General features: G+C 40.9%; 1 protein-coding gene across 1 annotated transcript in view; it reads right to left on the bottom strand.

The window, feature by feature from the left end:
• Nucleotides 1–15,227, bottom strand: part of SLC49A4 (solute carrier family 49 member 4) — a 152,706-nt gene that overhangs the window by 12,167 nt on the left and 125,312 nt on the right. The window contains exon 7 of the mRNA XM_084642531.1: nt 14,268–14,395. Coding sequence (XP_084498657.1) covers nt 14,268–14,395 — 128 coding nt within the window. The remainder of the gene's footprint in view (nt 1–14,267; nt 14,396–15,227) is intronic.

Genomic DNA, 15,227 nt, shown 5'->3' with positions numbered 1-15,227 from the left:
TGAGGGCTCTGGGTGGCGGTTACCTCGGAGAGAGGGGACGGGGAGAGAGAAGGCTCCCTGGAAGCAGCAACATGTTCCTCCCTCGGCTCCTAGGCAGAGGCGTTGCCAGGTGGCTCTGTGCACTGCCCCTGCAGCTCAAACTGGCTGCAGTTCCCGGCCAACGAGAGCTGCGGAGCAGGCGCTTGGGGCAGAGGCAACATGCGGAGCCCCCACGGCCATGCCTCCGAGTCTGCCTAGGTAGGGGCTGTAGGGACATGCCGGCTGCTTCCGGGAGCTGTGCAGAGCCGAGTAGGGAGCCTGCCAGCCCCGTTAGCCCCCACCTCTTCCCCCCAGCAGCAGTGGTGCCTCCATGATACCCGCTGCCCAGAGCCCCCACAGCGCTCCTTGGCTGCCCCTTACCCCAGAGCACCCAAGTTTTAGTAGGATGTATAGTACAAGTCACGGACAGGTCACGGGCCATGAATTTTTGTTTACTGCCCGTGACCTGTCCATGACTTTTACTAAAAGTACCCATGACTAAAACAGCCTTAGTTATAGATCATATTTATATATATCCTCTTCAATCAGAAAGCTTTTGGGACACTGCATAAACACTTAAATATAATATATCATAAAACACACGCACTTTAAAATCTTAAAAAATACTAAAAAAGCCAAAGCAAGAGGATCAATATTAAAGGCAGAAAGAACAGGGCGTGTTGTAGATCCCAGGATGAATGTACAGGACTTGCAGTAAGAAAATATAGCTTTTAACTTGTGAACTAAGAAAAAATGGATGTGGAAATGACAGTATTAAAAATCTGGAAGCCTTCAATAACATATTTATAATCACGTTTCTAACTGTAACCACACTTTAATGACAACATTTCCAAGTTATGGTAGTATAAAGCATCTAAAACTCCTGAGTGCTGGAAATATAATAAATAATTTTACTGTATCAATTCAGCATTTAAAAGTAACAAATCCAATTTGGTTGACTATATAGAAAGTTATAAATAAAATATACAGTGCAAGAAAAATTTATTGGAAGAAGTCAGATAAATGGTAATCCAAAAGTGGCTTTGGCCTTTTATTTAACATACTGTAGTGAGTACAGTACCTAAAATACCAGCTCAAAGGGTGACAAAGCTGCTATGGCAGGGTGAGTGCCAGCTATTAAATGGAGTCCATTTACTTCTCATAACAGGACTTCAGGCTGCACGATCATTAAAGGTTCCCATGATTTTTTTATAGTTTAAAAGAACTGATGTTAAAATTACACTAAATGATTTTTCAATTAAGAAACTCTGACTACCATCAATGGTGCAGAATGCAGACAAGTGCAAGTACCACCAGAAAAGCTAACATTTCTTCCTCACTCCCTTACTCCAAAAACAGGGTAAACAACTAATTCATGTCTGCTTGGATAAAAATACACACCAGAACTGTACTTCATCTGCATGACATATATCATATCAGAAGAGCACTTGCCCTTTCTTATGAAAGGCAATTAACTGGGAAAAGAGCAGTGTGCTAAGACATGTGCTTAAGCCACTTACATTAGCAAGCTCGAGTCATTAAGAAATAATAAAATCTTTTTTTTTTAAAGCAACTGTGATAGAGTACTTGGTATTTTTAGGATCTATATAGATCTCTTTGTATATTAAGCAGCTATTAACTAACATACTAACATAAGAATGGCCATACTGAGTCAGGCCAAAGGTCCATCTAGCCCAGTATCCTGTCTTCCGACACTGGCCAATGCCAGGTGCCCCAGAGGGAATGAACAGAACAAGTAATCATCAAGTGATCCATTCCCTGTTGCCCATTCCCAGCTTCTAGCAAACAGAGGCTAGGGACACCATCCCTGGCCATACTGCATAATAGCCACTGATGGACCTATCCTCCATGAATTTATCTAGTTCTTTTTTTGAACACTGTTATAGTCTTGGCCTTCTCAACATTCCCTGGCAAAGAGTTCTACAGGTTGACTGCGTTGTGTGAAAAACTACTTCCTTTTCTTTGTTTTAAGCCTGGTGCCTATTAATTCCATTTGGTGACCCCTAGTTCTTGTGTTATGAGAAGGAGTAAATAACACTTCCTTATTTACTTTCTCCACACCAGTCATGAGTTTACAGATCTCTATCATATTCCCCCTTGGTCGTCTCTTTTCCAAGCCGAAAAGTCTCAGTCTTCTTAATCTCTCCTTATATAGCAGCCGTTCCATGCACCTAATTATTTTTGTTGCCCTTTTCTGAACCTTTTCCAATCCCAACATATCTTTTTTGAGATGGGGCGACCATATATGCACGCAGTATTCCAAATGTGGGCATACCATGGATTTATATAGAGGCAATATGATATTTTCTGTCTTATTATCTATCTCTTTCTTAATGATTCCCAAAATTCTGTTCTCTTTTTTGACTGCTGCTGCAGTGGATGTATAGACTATCCACTATAACTCCAAGATCTCTTTCTTGAGTGATAACAGCTAATTTAGACCCCATCACTTTATATGTATAGTTGGGATTATGCTTTCCAATGTGCATTACTTTGTATTTATCAACATTGAATTTCATCTGCCATTTTGTTGCCCAGTCACCCAGTTTTTTGAGATCCTTTTGTAGCTCTTCGCAGTCTGCTTGGGACTTAACTATTTTGAGTACTTGAGTAGTATCTGCAGCATCCGAAGCTTTGACACTTACTGTATGCATAGCACACATGGTTGTGGTTTCCATAGTTCTCATGTTTTCTGATCTGCCAGATCTGCCATTTCAGTATGAATAGCATAGGCAGAATGTTCATCTAAAGCACTGCTGATTGGGCTGCCTTTGGTTGGGCACTCTCCCAAAGGTTAGCATGGCACTGCCTCAGTGGATGGGAGCCCTAACCAAGATTCTTGTTTGAACCATGTAATATTTAAGTTTGAGACACCACCAGGCCAGACAACGCTCCAGTGTCCATTCCAATCACACCTACTAGGGAGGAGAGAATGATATGCCTCGATGATAGTATCACGGTCAGAAAAAGTATAAAGGACAATAACTAACTGTGATTAGGGATCGACATCTCTCATAAAAGGTAAAAAAAATGGCTCAAGGTTTGATTTCTTGGTTTCAGAACTGGTATGGGAATACTGCTTACAAGAAGACAAACATTTCCCTGTTTGTATATCCCAGATTTTCCAAAACCATTTATTGATGGGGCAGATGTATGAGCTTATTTGGTTATCCGTTACTATAAATTTCTCTGGCAAGAAGAAAGAATTGTAATAGAGCAGTGCCCCCTGCCCCCCCGCTTACCCTGTCCACACCCCCTGCCCCCTCCAGAGCTGGGAGTAGGGCTGTGGCTCCTTTGGTGGGGGGGGTAGAGGGGGGGCACAACACACAGATGGGGTAAAGGGGCCAGGGCCACAGCTGGGCTGGGGGCAGGGCCGGAACAGAGCAGGAAGCAGATGGGGATTGGCCTCGGCCACACCACGCCCCCCCAAATGTTCCTCTCACCTCAGAGCTTGGGGACCTATAGAATAGAGGAAGTGGTTAAACAGTGGTAGCCATTTAGCTATTCTCAGCTGGGCTTAAAACATAGCAAAACTGGTCTCAATCAGCTCCTAGAATATTTGCATTCGAGGAAAGTCATGAAATGTATATTAACTGCCTCCTCTTACATGACACCCTCTCCAGAAGTGGTTCACAGACCAGATGCTCATTCAGTCTGGAGAAGAGAAGACAGAGGGGACATAACAGTTTTCAAGTACATAAAAGTCTGATACAGGGAGGAGGGAGAAAAACTGTTCTCCTTAACCTCTGAAGATAGGACAAGAAGCAGTAGGCTTAAATTGCAGCAAGGGCAGTTTAGGTTGGACATTAGAAAAAACTTACTGTCAGGGTGGTTAAGAACTGGAATAAATTGCTGAGGGAGGTTGTAAAATCTTCATCATTGGAGATTTTTAAGAGCAGGTTAGACAAACGCCTGTCAGGGATGGTCTAGATAATACTTAGTCCTGCCATGCATGCTGGACTAGATGACCTCCCGAGGTCCCTTCCAATCCTACAATTCTATGATCTTGATATCCACTGTCTTCAATAGACTTTGAATCAGGCCCTTAGTGTCGGGGAATGTCAGGCATACTGCAAGTGAGTGGTGCTGTCCAAGCTTCCCCGAACCACTATTATCTATTCCTGGGGGAATTCTGTGGGACTGAGCGCCCACAGAAAATGGACCGCCCCCTGCAGAATTCCTGTGCTTCCCTGCAGAAAACGGCAGGGAAGCCAAGGGAAGCCGTGCCCGGAGAAGGGGGATGACAACCATAGGCAGTTTTGGGGAGGACTGCCCCCCAAACAGAGGCAAGGCATGGGAGGCTCAAGGGGTAACGTGCCACTGCCCCACCTCATTTCTGCAAATGCAAGAGCTGTCCAGCTGAAGTAGGCTGTGTCTCTTGGCTCTGCTGACTCTGCAACTGAACGTTGCCTCCTGGATCCTAGTGCCAATCATGCTCCTCTTCTATGTGCTGGGAGCCTTTCTGTATTCTGGGCAACAGTGAGCGCCAGCGATGAGGCTGGGTAAGGGGGGGCAGGGGAAAATGAGGGAAGGGGGAAAGAGGCAGTGGGGAAGGAAGGGGGAGTGGAATAGGGTAGGAGGAAGGGAATGTGCAAGTTGGGGGAGAGGGATGAGTTGAGGAAGAAAAGGGGATAAGGGAATCATGGCGGGAAGCGGAAGCCTGGCATGCGGCGTCTCCTTGGCAGCAGCTGGGGCTCCCCCATTAAGCAGGCACATTGAACCCTCACCCTAACATGCCCTACCCTCCCTAAACCTGGACCCCCCATACTCAGACCCCCACCCCACTGAGCCCCAACCAGCTGCACCTGGATCCCCACCCCATCAAGCCCCCCACACTCAGACCCCCACCCCACTGAGCCCTAACCAGCTGTACCTGGATCCCCACCCCATCAAGCCCCACTCCCTCATCACCCAGACTCCCCGCACTGAGCCCCCCACACCCAGACCCCCCCACTAAGCCCCATCTCCCCACACCCGGACCTGCTGATCCCCAACCACCTTCACGTGAATCCCCTGCAGAGTCCTATTGCCCCTGTACCTGGAACCCCCCAATGAGCCTCTGTGCATCCAGATATCCCACTGAGCAGCCCACACCCAGATTGCCCCACACAGAAACCTCTCACCCCACACCTGGATCCCCCCACACTTGGATCCTGCTGCCCTGAGCCTGCCCACTCACACCTGGTGTGCCTGGTGCAGAGGAGCAGGGCCCCGGGGTGTTTCTGGGGCAGGCCTGGCCCTTGCACTATGTCAGGGTCAGGTGCTGCCTCACTGCCAAGTCCCTATAGCGGGGGAGGTGGAGGCTTCAGGTGCCCACCTCAATACAGACAGTGGCCTGTGCTCCCCACTGCCATGCTGGAGCCACATTTATTTATTGACAAATAATATTTGCAGAATGTTGCAGAATTTTAAAATATTGTGTGCATAATTTTTATTTTTTTTGGCATGGAATTCCCTGAGGAGTAATATATCCTGACCTCCAGTACCCCGGTTATTCCAGTAATGGGCCTCTTAGGAGCAGAAAAACTGCACCAAATCATGTAGAGGTTTCTATGGATAAACAAGGAGGAGGGTAGCTCTAAACTCATTTTCTCTTGGGACTCAACACAGAATTTAAACAGGTCTTTAGAGATCTAAGGTGTTTCTAATTTGGCAATCATGCTAGAATCCAAGTGCCAAGATGATAGGCTGGTGCCTCACTTAGATGTCTGTTTTGTCAATTTCACTGAACTCTGAAAATGTATTGAACGAGAGAAATTCTGACCCAAAATCACACCCTGCCACAGTTTTAATCAGTTTGTTAAAGTAGAACAGCAAAACTTCCTTATAACTTAATTCCTATCCTGAGCAAGGATAAGAACAATAAGGGAAGTAGCCAGCTTTAACTTTTCTGTAAGAAATGTGGCCCATTGTGAAGCAACATAACTTTTATTGTAATTTGTTTAACAGAAGCAAAGATAAAAAGGAAGGATTTCTCTTTAAAGTACATTTATAACATTAATATAGGTTTCAGAGTAACAGCCGTGTTAGTCTGTATTCGCAAAAAGAAAAGGAGTACTTGTGGCACCTTAGAGACTAACCAATTTATTTGAGCATGAGCTTTCGTGAGCTACAGCTCACTTCATTAATATAGTTCATTGAATGGATTTTCATTCCTGTGTGTGCTTAGCAAATTCTTATATCTTGATATAGTTATGGAAGTGACTGGAAATCTGATCGAATTGGATTTGCTCCCAACATTCCCCAAAAGAAAAGCAAGTAAAACTTGTGGTTAAAGCTGAAGTACAAACTTTGAGGAACTAAAAATTGTATGAACAGGTAAGTGATCCTTCAACTAAAGAGTAGAGATCATGAAATAATGGAGGCTTCATATTGCTGAGTTTTAAGATCTGTTACATTTATAAGTATATTCTTGAAATGTTCCTCACTTCAGATCCAAACTGACTTTGCTGTACTTGCTTTTCATTTTTGATAATCATAATAATAAACTTAACCTTTACAAAGCACTTTTCATCGGTAGATCTCAAACTACTTTAAGGAAGGCAAGTGTCTTTGTCTCCAATATTACAGATAGGAAAAAACAAGGGACAGATAGATGACATAATTTGCTCAAAGTCCCACAGGAATAAAAATCTAGTTCTTCAGAGACCCTAGCAACTCTATGATCACTGGGCCATGCTGCTTTATTCACATCAAACATACGCTTTTTATGGTAAAGAAATTATTCTAATCATTTTACCCTTTGTGCATAAATAATTTTCTAGCCTCTCTCACTGTGGTTGTTTCTTCAATATTATGGCCTATATTTGGGTAGAGAGATGTGTTCTTATTTGCTGTAAGTTTTAATTTATTTATTTTTAATTATATTGCATAATTTAAATTCAGTTGTTGACACCATGGATTGCCATGGAAATCTGACTACCTGATGCCCAGTGTGAATAAAGATTTTGTAAAAGGAAATTCTGACCCAAAAATCTTAAAATATTGTTGAAAATACTGATAAATATTAGAAATGTATTGATATTTTTTGCATAAAACATTGAATCCGAGTCATATGCAACTGGCGTTACATACCAATTCTTAGAAAGTGTTAGTATTTATATCCATAGGTATTATCAGCAACACAAAGTGACAAGATATTGAAATTGTCATTGTGCCATGTTATATAGTTATCTTGGGTCAAAATACCCCATTTTACATTAATTAATGTAATGAGCTCAATACAAAGCAAACTAACAAAGCATTTGTGATAAGTGAAGGGTGGAGCCCTCCCTTTTACGGACACCCAGCCAGCCAGTTAGCTACAAAATCCATTAGTAGCTGTTCTCTACTTGCTTTACCTGTAAAGGGTTAACAAGTCCACAAGTAAAAGAAAGGGAGTGGACACCTGATCAAAAGAGCCAATGGGAGGGCTAGAACTTTTTAAAATTGGGGAACAAACTTCCCCTTTGTTGTTGTTCTCCGGAGAGAGGAGACACATAGCAGCAATGCTATAAGAAGCTTTAAGCCAGGTATGGAAATCATCAGATCCCACTTGGAACTACTTATCTGAAACCCCAGATATGTAAGTAAATCAGGGAATGTCTAGGAAGATGCAATTAGGGTTATTTATTTTATTTCTTATTGGCTTGTGGACTCCTCTGTGCTAACCCCCAAATGCTTTTGTTTTGCTTGTAACCTTTAAGCTGGACTTCAAGAAAGGTATTTTGAAACTTAATCCTTATAAGTGGTTCTTTTAAAATCTAGCAAAAAGCCTAAGTTTCAAATGTATTTTCTTATTTTTTTTGTTTTTAATATAATTCACCTTTTTTAAGAACAGGATTGAATTTGTGTGTCCTAAGAGGTGTCCATAGGTTGTTTAATTAGCTGGTGGCAACAGTTGATTTCCTTCTCAGCTCTTCCCCGGAGTGGGGGTGAAAGGGGTCGAGGGTACCCCACTGGGAGGCATTCCCAAGTGCGCCTTCCTGGGTCCCAAGGGGTTTTTTGCACTTGGGTGGTGGTAGCATCTACCCATCCAAGGTCAAAGAGAAGCTGTAACCTTGGGAGTTTAATACAAGCCTGGAGTGGCCAGTATTAATTTTTACAATCCTTGTGGGCCCCCACCTTCTGCACTCGAAGTGCCAGAGTAGGCAATCAGCCTTGACAGCACTATTCTAGCACAGACAATGGAAACAACTATTTCTTAGAGTTCAGTGTGTATACAAAACTGTCTTTGGAACTCAATGAAGAATTTAGCTTAGCATAATTTAAATAATGTTTATTAAAGTTTCTTAAAAGAAAATTCAAGCTTTCTTCAAGTGTATTGTAATCAGTTATCATTCTTATATATGTTTCCAAATATGCTTTCATGTCAATTCTGCTGAAAATATCATTAACCACCACCCCCGCCCAATAATGACAGAAAGCAGAAGTCCTGCTGTATAAAAGGAAGAAAAGCCTTTTGAATAGCAGCCTGATCATAAACTACTGTCAAATAAAGAAAACATGAACTAGTCATTGATTTTTAATATCAATGTTAAAGGTCTCTAAGCAATTAAATTTTGTAAGAAATCTCTTCAGATGATGTCATGCTTATTTAAAAGGAATTAGGGCAATATTTTATAAGCAAAACCACGTTGCTTTGACCCCTTTTTCAATATATTAACACCATCTTCCTCCCTATTTTAGCTAGAGATTTATAAAATTGCTACACATATTGCTGATTGAAAGTTGGTTTAGACAGTAGTGGGTGAAATTTTTCAACTGAAACCTTTTATCGGCCAAGAATGCAGATTTAGTGACAGCAAAATGTTTCACAAATTCATGTCAGTTTCATCAAATTGCTAATTTAAAAAAATCCAAAAATTTGACAAGTTTCATTAAGATGTTTTCTGTACAAAACATTTCATTTTTTATATGAACCAACCTTTTGTTGTAAAATTTACTTTTATTCTATTTTTTAAAATGCAAAAAGTTAATAAATAAAAAAAAGTTTAGCTTTTGACCATTTTGTCGAAAAAACAAATTAAAACAAAAACAAAAACACACATTTTGTTAGACCCAAAACATTTTCCAGCTTTTGAAACTGCCAACAAAGATTTGCTCAGTTCCTCTACTCAGATCTTAAGGGCCTCTTTCTTTCACTTCACTTTAGGGAGAATAACTATACCTAACAACTACTTCCCCTTAAACATGTCATGAACCAGTCTAGTGAATTGAGCAGAAGTCCTAGAGCTCCAGAGTTTTAGCTCCAGCTCTATCAATTCCCTGGTGTTGGGCTGGCCAAGCAGTTTGGGACTAAATTTTCAAAAACTTGGTACACAAATATAGTCATCTGAGTACTTATTTTGGAAGGCCAATGGGAGATGAGCAGAGATTTTTCAGAGTAGGTGGCTAACTTTGTGAACTGCAGAGTGTATGGGCATTTCAGGATGGGCACAGCTTCAGGAATAGACTATTTGCAGAATTGAGGTAGGATCTGATAAGGCAAGGGCACACAATTTATTCACAAACCAAGCAGGTGCAACTTGAGAACGCATTGGCAGAGGTGGTCTCTAATCCACAGGTGCCAACTCCATGGGTGCTCCAACCCTGGAAGACCCATGGAAAAAAATCAGTGGGTGATTAACACCCACCGGCAGCCAGATCTCCCCACTATCCCACAGCGCTTCCCATCCACCGGCAGCCCCACTGATCAACTCTTCCCCCTCCCTCCCAGCACCTCCTGCCTGCCACAATAAGCTGTTCTGCAGCATGCAGGAGGCACTGGTGGGAGGGAGAGGAGCAGGGATGTGGTGCACTCGAGGGAGTAACTTGGCGGGAAGAGGCAGGGAAGGGGCTGAGTGGGGCCTGGGGCAGAGCGGTGGTTGAGCATCCGCAGGGCAAGGAAGAAGCCAGCACCTCTGCTCTAATCTGCCTCTCACTAGCAGCTGGTTGATTCACTACACTTCAGAGAGTTCAACACACAAAACTGTTTATTTGTGATACCCTCTGGCTGCTCAACTGTGCCAGAGCACTAATCTCATTGATGGTTTCACATACAATTGTCTGAGCCACCCAGGATGCCTGCTGATTCAGCCGCTGCTCTTGCTCACATTGAGTTGCTGACCCTCCTCTAGCTGACCTTTCAGTGGCCAGCATGTATACTGCATGCCACGCAAAGGCCCCCACTTAAAGCCACAGAGTTTAAGGCAAAAAGGGACCACCAGATCACCCTAGTCTGACCTCCTGCATATCATAGGCCACGAAACATCACTCAGTTGACTGCTTCTTGATTGCTTCCACAGTCCCCCTGACTACTCACACCATTGAATCTGGTAGACACTACCAAACACACACCTTCTCCTTCTGAATAGCATTCCTCTCATGGGAGTAGCCTTCCACAGGTACCTGGCTCATCCTCCATAATATTCTGATCCATGAGGTTTGCTTCCTCTTCCAAGTAGCTGGCTTTCCTTTTGGAACAGCTCACCTCCTGATTGCTCAGACCAGCAACATCAGATGAGCCCATCCTGATATCTGGGCAGTTTCAAGATGTTGCTGCAACCTATCATGCTTGTGTTTTTGCAGGTGTAGGGCCTATTGGCTTATGAGAAAGATGTTTGCATATGCTAATGAGCAGATGAGGCACCCAGGAAAAGAAATTTGATACCACTGAAGCTCTTCGAGAAGGAGTGGAGTGGAAGTGAACACACAAATCCTGGAAGAGAAACCTGTGTAGGGAGCAGAGAACTCCTCTACAGGTACCACTGCACATTTATGCTAGCTTCTGCAAAAATTATTTTGGACCTTGATCTCTTTGCCTTAAAAACCCCACAGTAATACAGGAATGATAGTAATTGTTACAAAAAATACTAATAAATTGTTGCAGCTATACATAGTGCTCATCTTACAAACATAAAAAAGCGCAAACAACATCCTTGACCTCCAGTGTCAGTGTTGCTCCACTGACTGAGCACACAGAGATGCTTCCACATTAAATAGTCATCTCACAATCCTTCCCCAAAGCCCAAGTGCCACTAGGCAGTGGCCTGCATTCGACCTTCTATACTTTGGCTCAGTTATAGTCTATACCCTCCAACTTTTAATTAAACAAAAAAGTTCAACCAAATCAATTTAAATGTGCTGTTTCTCCCACTTACTGTGAAGCGCAGCGGTCATAAGCATACTGCATCATTACACTTAGGAATAATCTGCATGAAGCCCTATAAATTAGTACTTTAAATAGCTTGTGCATTTTCATCCATAAGAATGTATTTTATAAAGATGTATTACTGGTATTCAATATACAAAGACCTACATTAAACAGGCATATTGCATTTATTTTCTATTACTTTTTACAAAAAAGAGCTGCTTATAAAAAGAAATGCCCGTCTAGTAAAGAAATTGGGAAGTTGGGCAGGAGGAAAAATAAATCTTGTACCGCAGATATAAATTAGGGCCTAAATCCTTAATATCCCCTTTTAAAGATTTGCCAGTACTCATTAAAGCTAGCACTGCTATTCAAGGCAAGGTTTTCTTTAAAAAGTGCTCAGATACTACAGTGATGTGCACATTAAAATAACTTACACAGAAAACAGATAGAAAATCTACCACAGGAAAGGAATAGTTTTATTTGGGTACTTTACAAAAACCAAATTTAAGGGACTGCTTATTATGAAGGCAATAACAATACATCTATTTTAAACTGAGCTCTAAACAATCAGATTAAAAAGAAGAATCTAACCTTTAACTACACACTGATTTAGGAGATTTCATGCCAAATCCTAAAATATGTACTTGTACACAGGAATGAGGTAAGAAAAGCTTTTAAAGGAAAGCTTATTGCACTGAAGTGCTACAGTAACATTACTGTCTACTCTGGACACTGCTGAAGTTATCACGAGTTGAAGTAATTTTCCACCTCACCGGAGGTGCTCATCATCTTGGAAGACTGGGTTCTAATTTTGTCAAGCTCCTTTTAGCTCGACCAGCTATTCAACAATGGTCAGCACAAAATCATCCAAACAATCTTTTTAAAAAGTTTCCAGGAGAGTCCATGAAATACACAGAAGTGGCAAAATGCTTTCCAACATATTTTAACATGAGTTACAATGTAACATTTGCCAAACACCTTTAAGTGGGAAGGAAACAAGGCACAGAAAGACAAAAACTAAGATGGAGACAGAGACACCAAAATTCCTGCTATAAAAGGTAATAGTGTGACCTTCCTCATGACTTTTAAAAAAATAACTCACAAATGCACCTGATCATAAAGGAAGGATTTACAACAATCCTGCAGCCCAGGATCAGAAGCCCCATTTAAGGAGAAAGGAATCTGGAATTCTGCTACAAATAGTACAGTACTGATGGTGACTCAGTGGTCGTAATCTTTCACCTCAGATTCAGCATTGATCCAGTACCCCAGCATGATGATTGAGGCTACTGTGTTGCTAAAGACACCTTCTTTAGTATACCATAAGGGCACTGATTAGTCAGGTCTTTCAAAAAAAACTTACAATGAATCTTTAAAAAAAATAAGGGCTGAGATTTAATATAAAAATCATAGCTACAACTCTAACTCCTCCTGGGGCCTTGGAAAAATCATTTAACTTTAGCATCTTTTTCCTATGAAATGTAGATAGTCAGATTGTATGTGGCCTCCACTTGTGTAATTTTCTATGTATATATGCACTATCCCTGGTGTGTGTAAGCCAACATATTTTACCCACAAAAATTCAACCAGAGGCATGCATAGAGAGATGGGATCTATCATATTCATGCATTGATGCTTCACTCAAAATTAGATTCAATCTTTGTAAAGCACTTTGAAGAGGAAAAGTGCTATGTTAATGTCATTATTACTAATGCACTTTGTGGCATACAAAGCAGACTAAAATTAAGAAATGTTGTTAAATCTGTTGCTCTGTATTTTTACCTTCCCATCAAATTAATCTGGTTCCTTTCAGTTTACCCATCAGGATAGCTTACCACGAGTCCCATTTCAGGTACAAGAATCCACCTGCAAATTACAAAAGCCTACCAGTGTCCCAGAGAAGACATGCTCTCCAATAAACACATTATAGTCTAGCAATCATTAGTCAATCACAAAAAGAGCCACACTGACAATCACTGACTGACTGTTTCTTGAGGCAATTCTACCCACAAAAAGTAACATTTTAGAAGTTATTGTGTACTTGCATGTTGCTTTATATCTTCTCATTTGCCTACAAAAACTCCTTTCCAAATCTTCATTAATTTAATTTTTAAACAGAGTAATTGTGGGAGGGCACTAACATTACTAGTTCTTGCTTGAGAATACACAACTGTCAATTTAAGTTCTATTTAATTTTAAGTATTTTTTTTTTTTTTACAATCCAATAGTTCTTTCCTCCCCCTCATTTTACAGTCCTGCAGCTGTATGTTGGGTAAACAAAAAGAGATAAGGAGGCTACTTTATTTCTCAAGGATCCTATATAGTGTGCAGCTTATGCCCAAAATGGGAAACTAAAGGCTGGTAAGCAAAAATCGATATACCACTTCTGTTTTAGATTACCGTGTATGTAATTAATTTCACCTACAGAAAGTGGTCTGCTTTGTTCTCATCTGTAGGCAGGGACGGGACACTTATAAGATTGGCTCACTGCATTAATTTAGAGAACAAAATTTTTGTACAGTTACCTTTCTGTAGGTGTGAACAGACAAGCACAAAAAGTAAAAGCTGCTAGTCCATTTTTTCACATGTGATGAAGAATGGGGGACACGCCACACAATTTGGGTTCCACTGGATTAATTAGTTCAAGGTTTTAGTTAATTTTTACTAATTTATGAAATCTTTTGAATTCTAAATTCCCAAACTTGCCATTTTTCCTCTATATATTCACCACTACCATACACTCATAATATCACCATCACTGTTTTATTCAGAACCACAGCTATTCCCCAAAAACATACTAATTAATACTCTGGATTAAAATAATTATGTTCCTTTAGTCAAAGTTTTTAATTCTTTTATCATGCTTTTAAAAGCTGTTCAAAGACATTTTTATTTAATGAGCTTTAAATCCTTTTTTTGTCCATCGTTCTAAATTACTGGATGAAAACTCAGATTATTGTATTTAATGTATTTATCATCAGGATTGGGTTCTCAAAACAGATCATAATATAGTTTAATTAAGATAGAAAATATTTGCCTACAGTATCAGTTGTTTATAAAACAGTCCCAAAGAACAATAAAAATCTCTTTTACGGTTAAACATTGTTCTAGGTACCTGTGGTTAAAGGCAGGTGAGTGACACTAGTAAGGCAGGTGAGAGTGAACCAGGTGGATGCCAGTGTCGCGCCAAATAGCAGCAGCAGAAGTATAAGTTTCAGCATGCCCCTGATAAAATCTGCAAACCTGAAATAAAAGCACAAATCTCATAAATTCAAATGTTATTTTTCAAGTTATTTAAGCATGACACTTTACAGTAAAATTAATATATTATCACTATATAATCCAGAAATCAGAAAAGACCCCTGCACATTATTCTGAAACTGCTAGAAGGAGTTTATAATGACAGGTTCCAGAGTAGCAGCCGTGTTAGTCTGTATCCGCAAAAAGAAAAGGAGTACTTGTGTACCTTAGACACTAAAATTTATTTGAGCATAAGCTTTCGTGAGCTACAGCGCACTTCATCAGATGAATGCAGTGGAAAATACAGTGGGGAGATTTTATATACACAGAGAACATGAAACAATGGGTGTTACCATACACACTGTAATGAAAGTGATCAGGTAAGGTGAGCTATTACCAGCAGGAGAGAGAAAACAAAACAAAACAAAATGCTTTTGAAGTGATAATCAAAGTGGGCCATTTCCAGTAGTTGACAAGAACGTGCGAGCAACAACATTGTTTTTATACACACAAACCATGAAAAAATGGGTGTTTGTTGTGGAGGGTGGGAGAAAACCTGGATTTGTGCTGGAAATGGCCCACCTTGATTATCATACACATTGTAAGGAGAGTGATCACTTTAGATAAGCTATTACCAGCAGGAGAGTGGGGTGGAGGGAGAGAAAACCTTTTGTAGTGATAAACACCCATTTTTTCATGGTTTGTGTATATAAAACCATCTTATGTATTTTCCACAGTATGCATCCGATGAAGTGAGCTGTAGCTCATGAAAGCTTATGCTCAAATAAATTGGTTAGTCTCTAAGGTGCCACAAGTACTCCTTTTCTTTCAACTT

This window comes from Lepidochelys olivacea (genome assembly GCF_965140295.1).
Source record: "Lepidochelys olivacea isolate rLepOli2 genome assembly, chromosome: 11".
Lineage (NCBI taxonomy): Eukaryota > Metazoa > Chordata > Testudines > Cheloniidae > Lepidochelys > Lepidochelys olivacea.
This window is presented reverse-complemented; position numbering and strand designations above follow the sequence as displayed.